Consider the following 20596-nt stretch of genomic DNA (forward strand, 5'->3'; position numbering starts at 1 on the left):
TGGTTTCATGGCATCTGCATGTCCGTATCTCAGGGAGACACTGATTTTCATTGCCTTTATCTGACCGCACTTCAGGTACTCCTCAACTCACAACCACAAATAGGGCCAGAATTTCCATTGCTAAACAAAGAAGATGTTAACTGGGTCATGCCAAAATTTACAATCTTTTTGCCACAACGGTTAAGTGAATCAGAGCAGTTGCTATGCAAATCACAGGGCCGTTAAGCAAATCTTAGCTTCTCCCATTGACTTGGTGTGCCAGAAGCCAGCTGGGAATGTCATGTAGAAAGTTAGTACCCACTCCTCTCCTAGAAGAATGAAATATTTTAAGAAATATTTTAAAAAGGCAGAATATTATATTTCCCTGGATGAGAAATGTTTTTTTAAGGGGAGAAAGCAACCTCCCTTTCTTAATAGCCTCAGCAGATGCCAGCACTTAACAGATAAAGAGATAGACAGCTCTATTCATAAGCAAATACTCTCATCCAAGATCCAACACAAGGAAAAAGCCATTCAGCCACAATAGGAATTGCCCAACACACCTTAATTGCATCACCCTCACAAACTTCAGCCAAACCTGAGAGCTCAGTTATGTGCTTCACCTTTAGAGCCAGCTATGACCCCTATATTACCCTTACATGGTCCCATGTGAGTCTGATAACAGCCAATAGAATACATGTTCTTGCACAGGAACAGGAAGTTCAAATGCAAAGCCCAAGAGAAGGTATAAAAAAAACCCTCACTCTCTTTTTTAAAATAATTTTATTTATAATTTTTCTTTAACACCCATTAAGTGTTTAATGGACAGTGTATTATCTGGGTCAATATATCTGCATACGATTCTGATAATAATATTACCATTTAAATATACATAATCATACTTTTTCAACTTCTAGCATTTGTGTATACATAGTACTCACAATATGTTCTATTTTATTTCAGTATACATATTGTTTTCCCAGTTTCTACTTTCTTCTTTTTTTCTAACACTTATTAGAATAACCACCGTGTTCAAAAGTATTCTATGTTTATCTATCATCTCTTGCTCTTTTTTAGGATTTCAACTCTTATTAGCTTTTTGGTGAATCTGTCCTGCTTCTCCTCTGGTATCTTTTAACTCTTTTTGTCATTTTTATTTAATCAAAGTATTTCCGCTGCCCCAGCATCTCTCTCTTGCTGTTGGAGAAAAAAAACCCACTCTCAACTCCACGTGGTCAGCAGTACCAGAAACATGTGTTTGGTGATTCTGCTTCATTAATAAATCATCTTTCCAATCAGCCTCCATGTTTCTAGTGTCTTCCTCCCAGCTTGGAACTGAACCAGATGGATATTTCTTCCCATAGTTCAGGGGTGTCCAACCTTGGCAACTTTAAGACTTGTGGACTTCAACTCCCAGAATTCCTCAGCCAGCTTTTCTGGCTGAGGAATTCTGGGAGTTGAAGTCCACAAGTCTTAAAGTTGCCAAGGTTGGACACCCCTGCCATAGTTGCAAATGGCGATCACGCAACCTGAGAATGCTGCAGCCATTGTAAAGGTGTGTTGGTTGTCAAGTGCCTGAATTTTGATCACATGAGCAGTCAAAAAATGTGATCACTGGTTGATATCACTTTTTCAGGGCCACTGTAATTTTGAAGGGTTGCAACGCAAACGGCTGTGGAAAGTAGTTTTAAGCACTGCATTTTATCCTGTTCTGGGAGAGAATAATCTGTATTATTGAAAATCCTTTTGCTTTGAAGGTTCAGGAGCCCTGTCCCTTGTAGTTTCTGGCCATCCTGAGCAGAGACTTCCATTACAAACCCCAACAATGTCAAAATAATGACCTGTGCCATGACATCATTATAAAACAATGACACAGAGCTTGTAATGCCAGGCAATTCAAGTCTGCACATTGCTTGTTTTGCACAATAAAGAAAGAATGTAGGTGTTGTGGTTTGCCCCCATTGGATATCTATTACTTTAGGGGAGGGATAATCCTGATCATTATTGCAATCATCAGCAGATTTGTTCATTTAACTGTTAAGTTTATAATAGTTACATAATTCCAATGGATTTGGGGCAGGGTAAAACTCTTGACCCCCCAAATCCTTTACGGATAAAACCTAAAACCACACAGACAGCCCTAAATTATCTAAAAATAACACAAATAAACTAAACAAAATAGCTCATTCATCCCCTGCCCCAACACCCAAAACAACAAAATGATAATCCCAGGCCTCGGCCCAAAACTAGGTTTTTAAGACTTTTGTGGAACCCTAGGAGAGGAGCCACTGTCCTTTTTACTTATTAAATTTATACGCTGCCCCATCTCACTCTGCAAAGTGACTCTGGGCAGCTTACAATTAAAGTTGTAGGAAATTAGCACCCGCCCCTCTCCTGGAAAATTGAAATAGCCTAGGAAATATTAAAAAGGCAGAATATTTCCCCTAAAAAGAATAGAAATTCAGAAGCAGAAACTCACCTCAGAAGTAGAAGCTCACCCCCAATTTTGTTAATGGGTGGGCCATTAAGGCCTAGGCCAGAATACTTTACATAACAAAGATCTCCAGGTAAAACTATAGCAATTGCCAAAATCCCTTTTAAGGGCATAATCACCCAGCAAGGCTAGACCAAGACTGGAACTCAGGACAGCCTACAGAGTTGCCCCTGGGAGTCTGACAACCAATTAGAATACAAGCTCCAATTCAAATCCCAACAGAGATTATAAAACCCAGGCACTCTCAGCAACTCAGTTCTTCTTCACCTTCTCTTCTCACCTTTTTTGATCTCCAAGCCATGTGGTCCTCCTGTCCACCATTAAACCTTCTAAGCAGCCTCCATGTTTCCAGTGTCTTTTTCCCCACTTGGAACTGAACCCAGAAGGATATTTCTTTCAACAAAGCTATAAATATTAAAAACTTTAGATGGAAAGAGAGAGAGAAAAAAGCAAAACCAGCGATTGGTACAGTGATAGGATCTTCCCTGTTAGTCCACCAGCCATCTCCAATAGATAAGTGTGCCCATCAGGATTCAGAGGCAAGCAGCCAAGCCAGGTTTTGGCCAGTCAGAGGTGAAGAAGCTTCTTGGATGAGAAGCAAAATGCCTTCAAAAGAAAACAAACAAACAAGGAAGTCCAGTTGCCTTCTGAAAAAAGCTCCTTTGGGACAACCATGACCTGGATGACTAAGAATCTCTACAGACTTTTAGCTATACGATTGGGATGAACACCCTTTGAATGAAGTAGGAATGGATTTCCAGAGGAAAAACTGCAGACCATGAGGACTAGCACTACTCAGGTGACCCTGAGGACAGAGATAAACCTCCAAGTGGCCTCAACGACCTTCTAAAAGGATGCAAATGACCAGCTGTCTGCAAGGAATATAAATCCTTCCACACTACACTATCCTGTCAGAGCTGAAGAAGCTTCTTGGATGAGAAGCAAAATGTCTTCAAAAGAAAAACCAAAAACAAGAAAGTCCAGTTGCCTCCTGAAAAAAGCACCTTTAGGACCCTTCCAGACAGCATATTGCTGGGCAGAGGCTGTCACAGAGGAGCGTGGCCTCAGCAGAGAAGCCCCACCAGCCCAGAAAAACGTGCATTCCAGCCCTAATGTCAGCTGTCTCAACTTGCTCAGTTAGAAAAGAAACTCTCAAATCCACTGTTAGCGAAAATGCACTTTACTAAAGCCAAGTGGTTACGGTGCAGCCAAGCCGAATCTGGTTTTTTCCTCGCCCAAAACATCTAGTTAACTCTTCTCTCCTCTCTACCACCTTTTCCCCTGTCCAATTTCATTCAAACAAATTGTTTTGGTAACAGCCCCTGGTTTGGCAGGCTGGAGGGTGTTGCATTCCATGCAGTGGTGGGATTAAAAAAAAATTCTTTACTGCGGCTTTGAGGTTTTGGCTTTGTGGGCGTGGCAGGTGAAGGATACTGTAATCTCTCCATTCCCTCCCACCCCATTAACCTGCTTTCCAGCTCTGTTCTCCTGTGCAGGGCAACCAAAGAAGACCCAGCCAATCAGCTGGGACTCAATGGGAGGCAGAGAATAGGTGGGGGCGGGGCCAGTCAGAGGTGGGATTGTCCGGTTTTCTGAACTACTCAAAATTTCCACTACTGGTTCTCCAGTACTGGTCAGAACCTGCTGAATGCCACCTCTGATTCCATGGTGTAACCTTGAACTGACGTCTTTCAAGGGATGGCATGACGTATAGTTTCAATTCCTCTTATCCCAACCCCTTACCTTACCTTCTTACAGCTCCCTCCCCCCCTATTGCATATGGCAGACTGGCATCTATTGAAGCATGGTTGGTGTAGCAGGATGATAGTCCTGACACCTGATTTTAGGCTGTGTTTAGTCCTTCCTCCTATAGGCTAGTCCCATATGCTTGTAGGAGCCTGATCTTCCCTCTCCAAAAGTCCTATCCCCGTGGCCCCAACAGGCAATGCTTAATTAGAGGGCCATGGCAGAATATAGGATCAGGGCCTGGTTCCCACCCCACACAAACTCTCTTCCTTTCCTCAAAGCCTCCTGCCTCTTAGTGGACAACCAGCTAAATATGAGCCAGCAGTGTGCAGTGACAGCCAAAAGAGCTCATGCAATCCTAAATTGCATTAACAGAGGGATACAATCAAGATCCAAGGGTGGTACTAATACCACTCTATAAAGCCTTAGTAAGGACACATTTAGAGGACCCGTTTTGGTCACCACACTATAAAAAGATGTTGAGGCTCTAGAAAGAGTGCAGAGAAGAGCAACCAGGATGATTAGGGGACTGGAGGCTAAAACATACGATGAACGGTTGCAGGAACTGGGCCTGGCTAGTCTAGAGAAGAGAAGGACCAGGGGAGACATGATAGCAGTCTTCCAGTATGTGAGGGGCTGTCACGGGGGTGGGGATCAACCTGTTTTCCAAAGCACCTGAAGGCAAAGAATAATGGATGGAAACTGAACAAGGAGAAAGATTCAACCTAGAAATAAAGAGAAATTTTGTGACAGTGAGAGCAATCAACCCATGGAACAGAAGTTGCCTTCGGAAGTTGTGGGAGCTTCATCACTGGAGGCTTTCAAGAAGGGATTGGACTGCCCTTTGTCAGGAATGGTGTGGGGTTTCCTGCTTGGGCGGGGGGTTGGGCTAGATGACCTACAAGGTCCCTTCCCACTCTGTCAACCTGTTCTCTGTTAACTCAGGGAGCAGGGCAAGGCCTCCCTTGCTGCTGGTGCTCAGCTGCGCCAGCTGCTTTGCCCTTGTGAGCTTGCAAGCGGCAAAGCAGGAGGCCCGTGGGCGGGAGGAAGAGCCGCCTGGGCGTGGGTGTTGAGGCCGGGCTGAGTGGCAGGCTGGTCCGGCACCAGGTGAGCAGAGATGGGGTGCAGCAGGCGCAGCAAACAGGACACCGCAGAGATGCAGAGATCAGATTAGTCACCTACAGCTGTGAGGCAGCAGCACAGCAGCTAATAAAAGACCCAAATGTTTCCTGTTGTCTTTTTTTTTTCGCTGACACCCGCCCACCTGACCTCACGCCCCAGTTGCAGGAGAGAGAACGGCAGGCAGAACCCAAAGAAGAAAATAAGACAAGAGTCTCTCTGGGCAGAACACGCTTTCCCTGTTTATCAAATTAAGCCATGTTTCTCGGCTCACATAATACAGTTAGTCCTCGACTTGACTATCATTTCTTTAGTGACCAAAGTTACAGCAGCTGTGAGGAAACAGACTGACCGTTTTTCACACTTACAACAATTGCAGCCTCCCCGTGGACACGTGGTCAAAATCCAGACACTTGGCCAATGACTCCTAGGTATGACGGTTGCATTGTCCCGGGGATCTCCTTTTATGACCTTCAGATGAGCAAAGTCAGTGGGCGAACTGGATTCAATTAACGCTGAGTTGACAATGGCGATAATTCACTTAATAACGGTGGAAAGAAAGCTCGTACAACAGTGGTATTCAGCCAGTTCTGACCAGTTCTGGAGAACTGGTAGTGGAAATTTTGAGTACTTTGGAGAACTGGCAAATACCGCCTCTGACTGGCCCCTCCCCCGTCTATTCTCTGCCTCCGGAGTCCCGGCTGATTGGCTGGGTCTTCTTTGGTTGCCCTGCAGAGGAGAACGGAGCTGGAAAGCAGGTTAGTGGGGTGGGGAGGGAATGGGGATTTTGCAGTATATCCTTCCTCTGCCATGTCCACCAAGCCACGCCCACCAAGCCACACCACACCACACCCACCAAACCACGCCCACAGAACCAGTAGTAAAAAAATTTGAATCCCACCACTGTCCTACAATGGGGCAAAACTCGCTGAACAACGGTCTCGCTTGGTGACAGAAATGTTGGGCTCCGTTGTAGTTGTAAGTGGTGGATTACCCACATCTTCCATGAAAAGTGGGGTAGATGGGTTGGTCCTGCACAACTGGCTAAGAGGCAGGAAAGTCCAGGTGAAAATGAACCAGGATTATCTTGTGCCAAGCCAGCCCTTTCATTGGGTCAACACAGCCCAGGAAAAAACACACAAGCATGATAATCGGACAACAATGGGGACGATCTTAAATCCCCCAACGTCATCCTGGGCCACCAACAAAAGCCTTATCTGGAAGCAGCTGAATCCCCACTGTTTGTCCTAGCTAAGCCCCAGATGTTGCTGGCAACAATTCAATAGGACTGAGTGAAGTAATAGGATCATAGGATCTCCTTGAACTTTTCAAGGGCTAGGTTTTGACTCAGCAGTTGCAAAACCGATCTTTCCTCCCCTCCCTTCTTGATACTGTTGTTCAGGAAATGTCAACCAACAGCCATCTGATAACAGGTGAGATAAACTGATTAGAAGGGAGAAAATAATCTAAGCAGGCAATAAATATGTAAGTTTTCAAAGCAGCTGATTATTCCACATAGAGAGGAAACAACCTCTCTCTCTCTCTCTGTGTGTGTGTGTGTGTGTGTGTGTGTGTGTGTGTGCGTGTGTGTGTTCAGAAAAAAAATCAGATAATATAGCCTGACTGGGAATGTCTCACAATGCATAGAAGCACAGAGAAGGGAGTAATTTAAGAGATAATCCGGTCCAACACCCGGCAGGATACACATGACTATAACCATTCCTGATAGATGATGATCCAATTAGTTGCTCCCTCACAATTAAAAATACTTCTTTGCAGAAAACAGCCTCATAACTTCATAAGGTTGTTTTTTCTTCCCCTTTCAAAAGAGGCCCTTCTGGTGTTCTCTTTTATTCTCAATGTCCTTGAAAATGTCTCTGATAGTGTTTTGACTTGATTGGTGGAGAAAGTGCTCCAACTGATCTGGTTTTCTGCTTGGGGTGTGTGCTATTCGACTTTGATCCAATTTGGGTAATGGACTCTACTTGGATCATTGATCCAATCTGAATCATATTGGGGAAAATCAAATCAGTTCAAAGATCCGGCTGACTTACCCTTCTAACGTATTTAGCTTGAGACAGGCACCCCTATTTTGATCTGTTGTTTTAAGAGAGATGCCGTCAGGTCAAGCAGCATTGCTAGATAAGCTGAAATAGGCAACATTCATCAACTCATAGACTTCAACAAGTTTTGCAGCACATGTCAAAAACTTTCCTTCAAATGTAAGTAGGAAACAAAATCCACTTTGTGAAGCGGGGCAGATATAACAAATGGAAAGAGTATGTTAAACCCCTGCAAAACACAAACAGCATTATATTTATCTATTCAATTTTTATAGCTGCCCCTCTCAATCCAGTCGAAATCAATTGGACCTAGTTTGACTCAGTTGAACTCAACTGGGCACAATTTGATTCAACTGAACTCAAATGGACAATTTACCAGTTTATCTCTTTGATGCCTCCCCAAAAGTTCATTGGAAAATGGCAACTGAAAAACTAATTGTGATGAAGCTCTTATGGCTCCAGATTCTATTTTTTGCATTAAGCCAGTTTTTATGTATGAGATACCTTAAGACCACAGAGATCTGGAAAAAAAAGAAAGTCAGCCTAAATGTACCAGCTATGATAGCTGGGGCATTCTGGGAGTTGAAGTCCATCCAACCTATAATTGCCAAATTTGAAGAACACTGAACCAGTCAAACTTTGATAGCCGCTTCCAACTCTGTGATTCTTTGATTTAATGACTCATCCTTCACATATTTTCCATTCAAAGAGGTTTTGTTCCATTGATGAAGCTTGCACAGCAGCCAGAGATGGAAACCAAAATGCTTAGCTTTGAAAAAATATTTCTAAATTGTTAGCCACGTGGCGCACTCTTAATTCGCACTTTTCTAAATATTTGCAACTGTATTTTGCACCGAACAATTAAACCAGGTGCAAGGGAAACTGCAGGGTGGATGTGGTATTAAGCATTTCCATGCCAAGAGGTGGAATTTGCACTGTTGGTTATCAGCAAAAGAATTAAAACAAATTGCTAGTTTAAAAGAATCTGGGATGTGGCAAAATTATTTGCAAGAACATAAATCCATTCTGATATATAAAAAGTTGTAGATACTTTTAGACACTGGTAAACAGGGCAAAGACACATCCAAGCCAGGGTCTTACAATTTTTTACAAAATGAAAAGATTTAATGTCAACAGTTGAACAAGTATTCCAGTCAGACCCACGCTGTGACTATGAAGACACCAGGGGTCTTCAAACTTGGCAGCTTTAAGACTTGTGGACTTCAACTCCCAGAATTCCTCCTCCAGTCATGTTAGTTCAGTAATTCAGGAAGTTGAAGTCCACAAGTCTTAAACTTGCCAAGTTTGAAGGCCCTTGCTTCAGACAATCAAATTGAACGTATAAAGAGGGTCTCTCACATTCACTTAATCTACATACAATTACCATATTTCTATGGAAATTCTCAGTCATCCAGGTCACGATTGTCCCCAAACTGCTTTTTCAAAAGACGTTGTTTTTCCTTGAAGATGTTTCACTTCTCATCCAAGAATGGAACTGAAGAAGCCCCTGGGATAAAAAGCAAAACGTCTTCAAGGAACATCAAAGTCCATCTCGCCTTTTGAAAAAGCATCTTTGGTATAACTACCATATTTCATTTAAAATATATTAAATCTTTTACTTTTTCTTTCTTGAGTGACCATGTTGAGTTGAGGGCTTGAAGCCAGTTTTAAGCTACTTCAGAAGCTCAGTTTAGGGCAGATAACAAAATCTCTACTACAGGCACTTAAGATAGCTGCAAATAGCCCCCTTGGCAGTTGCTAGATTGCCTGACCTACCTAATTTTTAAGGGCTGAACAGGGACAATGCACCAGTGGTAAGATTCAATTTTTTAAACTACTGGTTCTGTGGGCGTGGCTTGGTGGGCATGGCAGGGGAAGGATATACTGCAAAATCCCCATTCCCTCCTCACCCCACTAACCTGCTTTTCAGCTCTGTTCTCCTGTGCAGGACAACCGAAGAAGACCCAGCCAATCAGCTGGGACTCGGGAGGCGGAGAATAGATGGGTGGGACCAGTCAAAGGTGGGATTTGCTGGTTTTCTGAACTACTCAAAATTTCTGCTACCGATTCTCCAGAGCTGGTCAGAACCTGCTGAATACCACCTCTTGTCCATAGGGATGCTGCAAAGGTTGTGAGAAAAATGGTCACAAGCCACTTTTTTTTCCAGTGCTTTTATAATTTTGCACAATGGCTAAACAAATGTAACTTGAGGATTACCTGCAGTTTTGTCTCCTCCAGAGGTGGTATTCAGCAGGTTCTGACTAGTTCTGGAGAACTGGTAGTGGAAATTTTGAGAAGTTCAGAGAACTGGCAAATCCCACCTCTGACTGGAGATTTTACAGTATCCTTCCCCTGCCATGCCCACAGAGCTGGTAGTGAAAAAATTTGAATCCCACCACTGGTGCATTGTCTTTGCTGGCTGAGGAATTCTGGGAGTTGAAGTCCACAGGTCTTAAAGTTGCCAAGGTTGGAGACCCCTGGTTTAAACCACCTGAGACTGTTGAGAATGGGAGACACCATCTTGCACCATCCTTAGCAGATGGTTCCATTCATGGAGATGGAGAAGAGACCAGACTTGTATTTGCCCACTGTGAGGGGCCACAGAGGTCAATGCCCTCTATTTAAAGATGACCTATTTAAAGGTCATCAAGTGATATTTGCACAGGGGTGGGATTCTAGCAATTCGGCCTTGTTCAGATGAACCGGTAGCTCCGAGGATCACCTGTGAGTGAACTGGTTTGGTTTGCTCCGATGATCAGCTGTTGGGCCCACCCTCTAATCTGTGCTTTATATCCTGGTTTTCAAGCTCAGCTGATTCACGCAGCACAGCGGATTGCCACGCGTCAGCGGTTTAACACAGAGAGATTGTTGGAGAAGGCCAGTAGCAAATGCTCTGCGCGTACACGAGCGTGCGCTCACTGAATTGGTCGTTACACCGGTTGAATCACACCTCTGGGTTTGCAGCTTGATATGACACATCATTATCAATACCATCCAGAGTCATTTCCATGAGCAAGATGGGTGGTCTCTAAATTGGATAAAATACATATATGCTGATGAGACTCAGCTTTGGATTTTAATCTCAGGCTGAGCTGGTGATACCTTTGAAGTCTCGACCTGGTGCTTGGAGGCTACGAGGGCCTGGATGGGAAGGAACAGGCTGAAATTATATCCTAGCAAGATAGGATTGCTGTCCATCCATCAAGGTTCTCTACCTCCCTTCTGGATTGCTCTTAAAGAATTAGGTCCCTCCAGGACTTGTGACGTGTGAAGAACAACAGGTGGAGGCTGTCACCATAGAGTCCTTCCTTGGCTTCAGCTGGAGCTGCAGATGCAGTTTTCCCTTAGGTGAAAAGGCCTAGCAAGAGTGACTCATGCTGTTGTCACCACCTGCTTAGACAATTGCGACCTGGTCTATATAGGTAAAGGTTCCCCTCGCACATACGTGCTAGTCATTTCTGGCTCTAAGGGGTAGTACTCATCTCTATTACAAAGCCGAAGAGACAGTGTTGTCTGAAGTCATCTCTGTGGTCATGTGGCTGGCATGACTAAACCTTCCCACCAAAGTGGTCCCTATTTTTCTCCTTGCATTTTGACGTGCTTTCGAACTGCTAAGTTGGCAGAAGCTGGCACAAGTAACGGGAGCTCACTCCGTTACATGGCGCTAGGGATTCGAACTGACAAACTGCTGACATTTCGATCGACAAGCTCAGCGTCTTAGCCACTGAGCCTGCCTTTAAAGACTTCTTGGAATCTACAACTGGTTCAAAGTATGGCAGACCCTTTCTTGCCCTCTAGAATTCCCTCCAGACCTGAACAATGGGGCAAATGTTTTGGATCGCTTCCTCCTCAGGCCTCCGTTGTCCACAAAAGGAATCTTGGCGAGCTGTATTTTTTGCATCTCTAAATCTAACCTATCTTGATGCTTTCCTTCCTGTTGAGTTTCACAATTTAGGGCCAGAATAATGCATAAGTTCTCATTACTGGTGGTTTGTTAGGTTTGGTGTCTGCATGGAATTTTGATGTTGTTGTCTAAGCCTACTTTGAAAATTGTAAGGCAGACAGGGAGGGAGGAACCATGGCTGAGTCAAAAAAAACCCCACACAATCAGACCTAAAGATGGCTTCCAGATGCTTAGGACAATAGTTATTGCATTTAAAGGCTGCTGCATCTTCTAGTAAAAGAAGAAGGGAAATGGCATTGTGTGTCACCGAGGAGATTTTCCCCAAAAATCCCAGAATAAAGGGTCACCCAGAATTCTCATCCAAGAAAAGAAACTTCTTGGATAAGAAGCCAAACATCTTCAAAAGAAAAAAAAAACAAGAAAGTCCAGTTGCCTCCTGAAAAAGCACCTTTGGGACAACCATGATCTGGATGATGGAGAATCTCTACAGACTGTCACCCAGAATGCAAGAAGGGTGGCTCAACAGCACCCCTTTTTGTAGGCTCAAGTCTCTTCTGGGATGCCTAAGGTCCGGGATTCTACCTTAGGTTTCCATTTTTAGGGTCTGGGGGATGTTAACAGGTGAATGAAGGGCCAAAGTCTTCATTTCAGCCCTTCAGAAAATGACTCCTCCCCAAACAATCTAGATCAGAGGTCTCCAACCTTGGCTGCTTTAAGACTTATGGACTTCAACTCCCAGAATTCCTCAGCCAGCAAAGCTCAATATGAAACTGGCTGAGGAATTCTGGGAATTGAAGTCCACAAAGTCTTAAAGCGGCCAAGGTTGGAGACCCCTGATCTAGATCCTGTCCCAATTTTGGAGTGTGGGTCTCACTACACCAGCCAAGGCTCAGTGTGATCCTTGAGCCAACAAAAGTTGCATACCAATGTAGGACTTTTCTTGCCACACTTGTTAAGTGAATCATTACAAATGTTAAGTTACAGGGACGTTAAGTGAATCCAACTTCCCTGTTGACTTTGCTTGTCAGAAGGTCACATGACCCCAGAACACTGCAACCGTCACAAATGAAAGTCAATTGCCACGCGTCTGAATTTTAATCATGTGACCTTAGGGATGCTGCATAGGTGTGAAAAACAGTCCTACGTTATTACTTTTTTTCAGTGCCGTTGTAGCTTTGAACAGTCACTAAATGAACTGTTGTAAGTTGATGACTCCCTGTATTATGCCAACCCAGGGCATTTGGGTTAATTTAATGGTCGATCAGAAAGGTCGGCAGTTTGGCGGTTTGAATCCCTAGTGCCGCGTAACAGAGTGAGCTCCCGTTACTTGTCCCAGCTTCTGCCAACCTAGCAGTTCAAAAGCATGTAAAAAAGGCAAGTAGAAAAACAGGGACCACTTTGGTGGGAAAGGAACAGTGCTCCGTGCATCTTCGGCGTTTAGTCATGACCACAGAGACGTCTTCGGACAGCGCTGGCTCTTCGGCTTTGAAACGGAGATGAGCACTGCCCCCTAGAACCAGAAATGACTAGCACGTATGTGAGCGGGGAACCTTTACCTTCATTCTGGTGTAGCATGCTTGCCCCAGCCTTGATAAATCAAGGACTACCTATAATATGATTTTTTCCCCTTTTATGTTCCTGCTATGTGTGGGATCTTTCCTACTTGTTCTTCTAAGTGGGATCCTGGATTTTTGCCGTGAAGGTTTCTCCCACCAGAATTAACGAACCAGAGACCTGGGAAGCCAAAAGCTGTTTTTTTCAAAGCCTTCTTGATTCATGCCATTCCTGTGTTAGGATCTACCCTCATTATTTCCTGTTGTGAATCACCTGAAGTTTTAAAAGCAGGTAATTTGCTCATCCCAGTGGACTTTGAAAGGAAGGACTCGGCCATGGCTTTTATCCAATCATGGTTGCTAGAACTGGAATGTGGGAGATTTATAATATGATGGCCTTGATCCACACGATAAGCTGTTTCACCCGTCATCGCAGCTGGAGTGGCAATGATTAATGACAGAGAAATGTCTTCCTGCATCAGCACAGATGTGTTCTGCTTCTAAAGTTAAGCCGCCCGTCAAATTACCTTAATTTCTTTCTTTTCTTTTTTCTTTTTCCAAACATTTCCAGGCAAAAAGAAGGATCCTGAATGATTTGCAGCATTCTTTATTCAGCCAGAAATGGCACATTTGCACCCACAGATAAAAGGAATTGGAGACTGATACAGCAACCTCGGTTGTTACGCAGCTGCTTTCCAGTTTAGAGGGAATAAAGAGAAGTAAATTCGGAAACAGCAATTTCAGAAACCAAAAAGATAAGTAGAGATAAGAGAAAGTTAATTCTTAGGCTTTCTAACATCCTTCTTTAAAACTGGGAAGGTCATGGCGGGCTCAAGGCTGCCAGCAACTTCCTGGATTGTTGTTGACATGATGATTCAGAGGTTTCTTAAGAATCAGGGAGGCTATAATCTTTACATCCTGTTTTTGAAAAAATAATACAAGAATTCCAGGTCCCTGATGAGAGAGAAAGAATCTTTAAAAGTTTGTTCTCTGGGGCAGAATTTACCAATGTTGGCAACTTTTAAGACTTGCGGACTTCAACTCTGGCTGGGGAATTCTGGGAGTTGAAGTCCTTAAGTCTCAAAGTTAGCAAAGTTAGGAAACCCTGCTCCAGGCCATTTTATCTTTTGCATCAGGCCTTGGCTAAACGTCTTGGGAGTCTGTTCTCTCCATGTTTGATGGATCTGCTTGCTTGTTTTCCTCTTTTATCTTTTTCCAGTTTGCAAGTTTAAGAAAGGCTACAATCATTATGCTTACTTTTTGTAGCTTAGGCAAACAGCGCCCTCAGCTGGCAGTCTCTGGAATATACTACCGTATCTGTCAGGAAGGGACATTTCTCCTTTGCCAGTGAAGATCAGTTAAATGTCTATCTTTAAAATCGTTTCGGTATGCCATTCCTCCCACTTAAGGATACTGTAGACAGCATAGGAAGATCTTTTATAGCAGGTCAGACTTGCTATCAAGCCCTGGAGTTTTACATGTTTTTCGAAGGCCTACTGGAATGTGGTTGATGAGCCAAATCTTATGAGATAGCCCTACTTCATATTCTCTTTGTATCTGCATGCATGGTGGGAGGCTACATAACCATGTTCCCATGTGGTTTAGGATATCTAATTTGATGGGGGAGGGGGGGCAGTTGGGAAGGAGCACCGGTGGATCACATAACCAGCCCTGGATGAACCCTGTTCATCAATCCTACAATCCTACACTTGATGAATTTGATGAACCGAAGCCGGCCTTCTCAAAAGTCCTACCTGATAATGATGTGTGCCTGCTTGGGAAGCTGGCTGGCCAATCAGTGAGCCAAGTCAAAATAAGGTAAATGTTCCCCTCGCACATACATGCTAGTCGTTTCCAGCTCTAGGGGGCGGTGCTCATCTCCTTTACAAAGCCGAAGAGCCAGCGCTGTCCAAAGACGTCTCCGTGGTCATGTGGCCGGCATGACTAAATGCCAAGGATGCACAGAACGCTGTTACCTTCTCAGCAAAGTGGTCCCTATTTTTCTACTTGCATTTTTTACCTGCTTTCGAACTGCTGGGTTGGCAGAAGCTGGGACAAAGTAACGGGAGCTCACTCCATCCCATGGTGCTAGGGATTCGAACCACTGAACTGCCGACCTTTCTGATCAACAATCTCAGTCTTAGCCACTGAACTATGGCATCCCTTAAGTCAAAATAACAGAATAACGAATGTTGGAAGGAACCTCGAAGGTCTTCTAATCCAACCCCTTGCTCAAGCAGAAGACCGTATACCATTTCAGATAAATGGCTGCCCAATCTCTTCTTCAAAACCTCCAGTGATGAAGCACCCACCACTTCTGAAACCAAACCGTTCCACTGTTTAATTGTATTAATTGCTGTCAGGAAATTTCTTCTTAGTTCTAGTTGGTTTTCTCCTTGATTAAATTCCATCCATTGCTTCTTGTTCTGCCTATCATGTCCTATCATGGAACATTCTCTTCCAATTCTCTTTTTTTCTACAATAAGCACTTTAGGGTCACAATCACACCTGTGGCCTAAACATGCTCAGGCCCCATCCATTTGGTTGATTTAACAACCATTTAGTGACTGTTCAAAGTTACACTGAAAAGAGTGGCTTATGACCGATCCTCACTATTACAATCAAACTGTGATGATCTGGGGCATAGCACAAAGGCAACACAATCAGATAATTGGGAGGAGTCCCTCTGTTAGCTCCAACTTTGCCCGCAATGTCCTGGTTACCTTCTGAGCTGGAGAAAAACTTTCCAAGGAACAGCCTTTGGCTGCAGAGAATCAAGTCCAAAACATGGTCAACAAACACTGTAACTATAAGTCCAATCAAGGCAAAATGAGGTAATTAGTCCGACAGGGCAAGAGAAGGAATGGCAGTAATTCAACACAGTTGGGAAGATGCCAGGAACACAGATAACCAAAGTCAACACAAGATAAACTCACATTTGTTCCCAGCAGATCCCGCACTCAGCATGCATCTCTTTTAAACTCTCTTCCCAGCTGTGGCTAATGAAGGGAATCAAGGCCCTTTCCTCCCCCTAAACCACACAACCCATGTCGCTCTCTTCTCCATTCCTCCCTGCATGCCCTAGGATGAAGAGGGGGTGGGTCTTCCTCTGAATTCCCTCTCCCTTGTTCTACCTCTCCCCTGCTCCGCCCAGCCAAACTTTGCCCTTCCCCAGTTTCCTCCACAGCCAATGGAGCCACACTCCCACTCCATGTCAGCTGTTCGTCTTCCTCCTTGGATTCAGAGTCCGACAGGGGCATGACACACACCACATACCCAAAGTCAAAATTTGGGTGTCAACCCTGAAGCTGACTTGACCGAAGCCATTTTTTACCGCTTCAGTGTTGCCACAGTGTTGGAAGTGGGGGATAGGGAGGGGGGGGACTTGAGATAGAAGGGACTCTGTAGCCAAAACAAAGTATTTTCTCTTGGGAACCAAGGGCATTCTCACACCTGGTCAGAGGAAGATGGAGTGATACTACCCAGCTAACAGTCCGCACTGTGATTTGGATCATGTGACTGACTGTTTTGAGAAAGTAGACAAATTTTTAATTAGGTGAAAACTGGCAGGAGACTTCAGAGTCGGTTTTCACCAAATCTGTGCCAATATGATATTTCTAATAAAGCTATTATTTGAGGAATTTACCAGCCTGGGAGTTTTGCTTGATATGGATCTACTACTTGGAACCCTGACATTGGGTGCTTGGCAACCAGTGTGCATTTACAACAGCTGAAGCTTCCCGGAGTCTGGTGGTCCCCGTTTGCAACCTTCTCAGCCAGCTTCTGACAAGCAAAGTCAACAGGGAACTCCAGATTCACTTAACGAACTTGTGATTCACTTAACAATGGCAGCGATTGGCTAACCGCCCTAGCAAACATGGCAGGTGAGACTCAGTAATGACCTTGCTTAGCAAAAGAAATTCTGATCCCAATTTGGTCATAAGGCAAGGACTATGTGTGTGGCTCTGAGGCTGATTTGCTTTGCTTTGCACAGCCCCCACGAATCTGTGCAGTTTCCGGAGAACTTCAGAAGTTGACTCAACTCTTGTGCCAGTGGGAAAGTTGCACCCAGAGTTTTGCTACATTTTTTGGGAGTGTTGCAGCAGAGTCTGTTTCCATGAGGATTCTCTTGGGATTGCTCTCTCTTCCGGAGATGCAAAGGCACTGTGGTTATTGTGGCAAATCTTCCATCACATGGCTGTTCCACTACAACCTCCCCACCGCCACCTTTCACAGGGAAGCCCACTGGAGTCTCCTTCACACCCCACCGAGAAAAGCACATGAACCAACAGAAGAGCAATGAAGGGCGAAGAGTGCCAGCTAGCTGCCAGTTTTGGTGCTCTACCTTGGCCAGCTGGCTGGTTCAAGGGCAGGAAGCTAAGCTGACTTGCCCGCCCATCCTACTGTACAAAAATGTGGTTTATCATGTAAGCAGTGAGGCGAAACCACCAGCTGTGTAGTAAAGTCCTTTCTACTCCAAGATACTTCATACTTTTGCAAATATTTGAGTTTCCCCAAAGTGGATGATCCTGTCTCTTGTGGCACCATTTTGTTCTGATTAAGGATTCAAATTAAAAAAACACACACATCAGATTCCAACCTAGCGGCATAAAACAGTATTATCTCTACTTACTTAAATAAATTTTTAAAAAAAACCTCCCAAAGAACTGAATTGGCCTTGCAAGTAATTTGATACTGGATATTTACCGTGATAAATAGTGTATACATTTTAAATGAGAGGCTCCACCAAAGGAGGGCTTTCCCCCAGAGAATTGTCAATCCTTTACGATTGTCTGTTGTCCAAAAGAATTGGCTCTTGTGGGACACAAAACATCTCATTACCTGAGAGGCAAGCGAATGCAACTAAAAAGAGAAATGACATTCGAATGCATTTTGGAAAAAAAAAAATGAAGAGAGATGGGGAAATTATGTCATGCCAAAAGGGGTGCTGCAGATCTGTTCAGCCCTTAAGCACCTTGTGGAGGAATTGAGTATCAAAAGATCCAATGGGCTGAGGTAGATTCAGGGTAGAGTGAAAGCTAGATTTTCATTGCAAGCGCCGGTCCTTCACGAGATCAAAAGAGCAAAGTTCTTGTCTGCAGAGTTTTCTTCCTCTAAACCCCAAAGAGAGGGCAAGATAGGGAAGTGGGTTTGGACTAACACAATAGTCCTTGACTTACAAGCATTCGTTTAGTGGACAGCTAAAATTACAAAGGCACTGAAAAGGTGACTTATAATTAGTGTTTGTATTTACAACTCTTGCAGCATCCCTATGATCACGAGATCAAAAGCTTGGCAACTGACAGGTAGATAATAAGATGGTTGCAGTGTCCCAGGGTCGGGTGATGGGACCTTCATGGAAACCTGCATTTGTGACCTTTTCATCCAGCTTCCAACAAGCTAAGTCAATGGGAGAAGCTTGATTCTCTTAACGACTGCATGGTTCAGTTGATTGCAGTGTTTCGCTTAACCACCATGGCAAAAGATCGTAAACTCAGGCATGGTTCACTTAGCAACTGTCTTGCTTAAGCAATGGATATTCTGGTCCCAAGTGCAGTTGTAAGTTGAGGACTATTCCTGCTAGATAACCAAATCCACTGCGAAGATGGAGGAGTCAGAGCTGGCTCCATCCGCTTTCTTGGGGATGGAGAAACAAGGAAAGGGATAAAGGCGTGTGTATTTATCAGCACCTTGTCAGGTGGTCTCAAACATCTGCCTTGGATGGAAATTATAACTATCACCCTCCCACACAAAGCAGTAACATTCACAGTAAAATTCATCCAGCAGGCTGCCCATTTTTTGCCCTGATCCCCAAACCTTAACCAGGACCTACAAGACATAAAAGAAAGGAACAAAGCACCCCCCACCCCCGGTTGCTAAATCACCGTTGAATTACGAAAATGCTAGGCCGCCGGTTGCCATGGTAACTGTTCAAGGGTTATGATTACCGTGGCTCCCAAGGATACTCCCATTGGGGAACTCTTATTTGCCTATGGGGCAGGCCACGCCAGTGCCTTGCAGGCCGCAAAAGCCATCCGGGTTTTTGTGCAGATATTGCTGGTGGTAATCTTCGGCGTAGTAGAATTCGCTAGCCTCCCAGATCTCCGTCGTTATTGGCCCCAGTTGCTTCTTAGCCAACTCCTGCCAAAGAGGAGACAGAAACGCCTTTCAAAGAAAGAACAGATTGAAATTTTGCCCCCCTGCAGGGTCAACCGTGCTTAAGTTCTTCACTTCTAGGTTACAAATAAAAGAAAATACTGATAGCTCGGGATCGAAAGGAAGGATCCTTAGTGCTTTCTGAGCCTGGATGCTTTTTTGAAGACGGTTTCATTACCAAACTAGGTAACATCATCAGTGCTAGCATTCCATTCCCCACCAACCAGTCAGAGCTGAAGAAACTTCTTGGATAAGAAGTGAGACATCTTAAAAAAAAAAACCCCAGAAAGTCCAGTTGCCTCTTGAAAAAGCAACTTTGGGACAACCATGACCTGGATGACTGAGAATCTCCGTAGACATCTGCAAGAACATAACCAAGGTCAGAGAGCACTAAAGACCCTTGTAGTTTATCGTCACTCTCCATCCTCACTGTTTGCCAGGTGTAGCTTCTAGATAAGAGCCTCAGTATGCTAAACCCCTTTTATGATCCCGAGACAAGGAAAATCATTTAATTTATGTTTTATTTGAAATATTTCCATTTAAAAGGGATCTTTTACTTGACTTCACCAGTGAGAGGACCTGGAAAAAATGGCTTACGTTTACTTTTTAGGGTTCGCACAAGAAAGAACTTCAAAGTTCTTCCTCCCCCTTGCAAATAGCCCGTTCACATTGGAATTTCAGTGTTGGGAAAGAGAACGAATGTTTTTAAGAAAAGCGGGCACTCATAAAGAGAAAAGAAGTTTCTGGTCCTTGTGGCTCTGCATATTGGCTAGGAAAAGTGTGAACTCTGCAATCCATGGTATTGTAGGGCAGGAAGGATTTTTCCCAGTTTTGGGGGAATGGAGTAGCTGGCTCAGGATTTCTGGGAGTTGAAGTCCACAAGTCATAAAAGGGCCATCGTTCCCCACCTCTGTCCTAAGGTTTTGCTATGTTTCAATAGTTTTTAAGGAATCTTTTCTGACTTGAAACATGACTGCCAGAAGGATTGCCATGGCCTATGTGGCCACTTGAGGGCCTCCAAGATCCCTGTCTATTTACAGAGTTCCTTTCTCCAAAGCTTCCAGGTTGTTTCAGTAAGATGTATTCATTCAGAGTTCAGAAGGATAGAAGGAAAAAAGATAGGAATAGAGTAGAGTAGAGTAGAGTAGAGTAGAGTAGAGTAGAGTAGAGTAGAGTAGAGTAGAGTAGAGTAGAGCAGAGCAGAGCAGAGCAGAGCAGAGCAGAGTAGAATAGAATAGAATTGAATTGAATTGAATTGAATTGAATTCTTTATTGGCCAAGTGTGATTGGACACACAAGGAATTTGTCTTTGGTGCATAAGTTCTCAGTGTACATAAAAGAAAAGATCCATCCGTCAAGAGTCAAGAATCATAAAGTACAACACTTAATAATAGTCATAGGGTACAATAACCAATCAAATCATACTAGGAAACAGTCAATAAAAATCATAAGGATACAAGCAACAATATTACAGTCATACAGTCACAGGTGGGAGGAGATGGGTGATAAGGAGTGATGAGAAGATTAATAGTAATAGTAGTGCAGACTTTGTAAACAGTTGGACAGTGTTGAGGGGATTATC

The 20596-nt window shown here is 43.9% G+C and overlaps 1 protein-coding gene across 9 annotated transcripts in view; it reads right to left on the reverse strand.

Moving 5' to 3' along the window:
* LOC113437475 (mitochondrial peptide methionine sulfoxide reductase-like) overlaps window positions 1–20596 on the reverse strand; it is an 82860-nt gene that overhangs the window by 18420 nt on the left and 43844 nt on the right. For 5 of the 9 annotated variants that reach the window (XM_026702488.2, XM_087939739.1, XM_087939740.1 and 2 more), the window contains one exon: window positions 18090–18999. In XM_026702488.2, coding sequence (XP_026558273.1) covers window positions 18841–18999 — 159 coding nt within the window. In that variant the 3' untranslated portion in view covers window positions 18090–18840. Of the gene's footprint in view, window positions 1–9757; window positions 10430–13449; window positions 13777–16451; window positions 17701–18089; window positions 19000–20596 lie in introns of those variants that run through there. The other 4 variants (XM_087939738.1, XM_087939736.1, XM_087939737.1 and 1 more) reach the window with 4 other exon arrangements.

Source organism: Pseudonaja textilis, chromosome 10 (genome assembly GCF_049901715.1).
Source record: "Pseudonaja textilis isolate UNSWEBS1 chromosome 10, rPseTex1.2, whole genome shotgun sequence".
Lineage (NCBI taxonomy): Eukaryota > Metazoa > Chordata > Lepidosauria > Squamata > Elapidae > Pseudonaja > Pseudonaja textilis.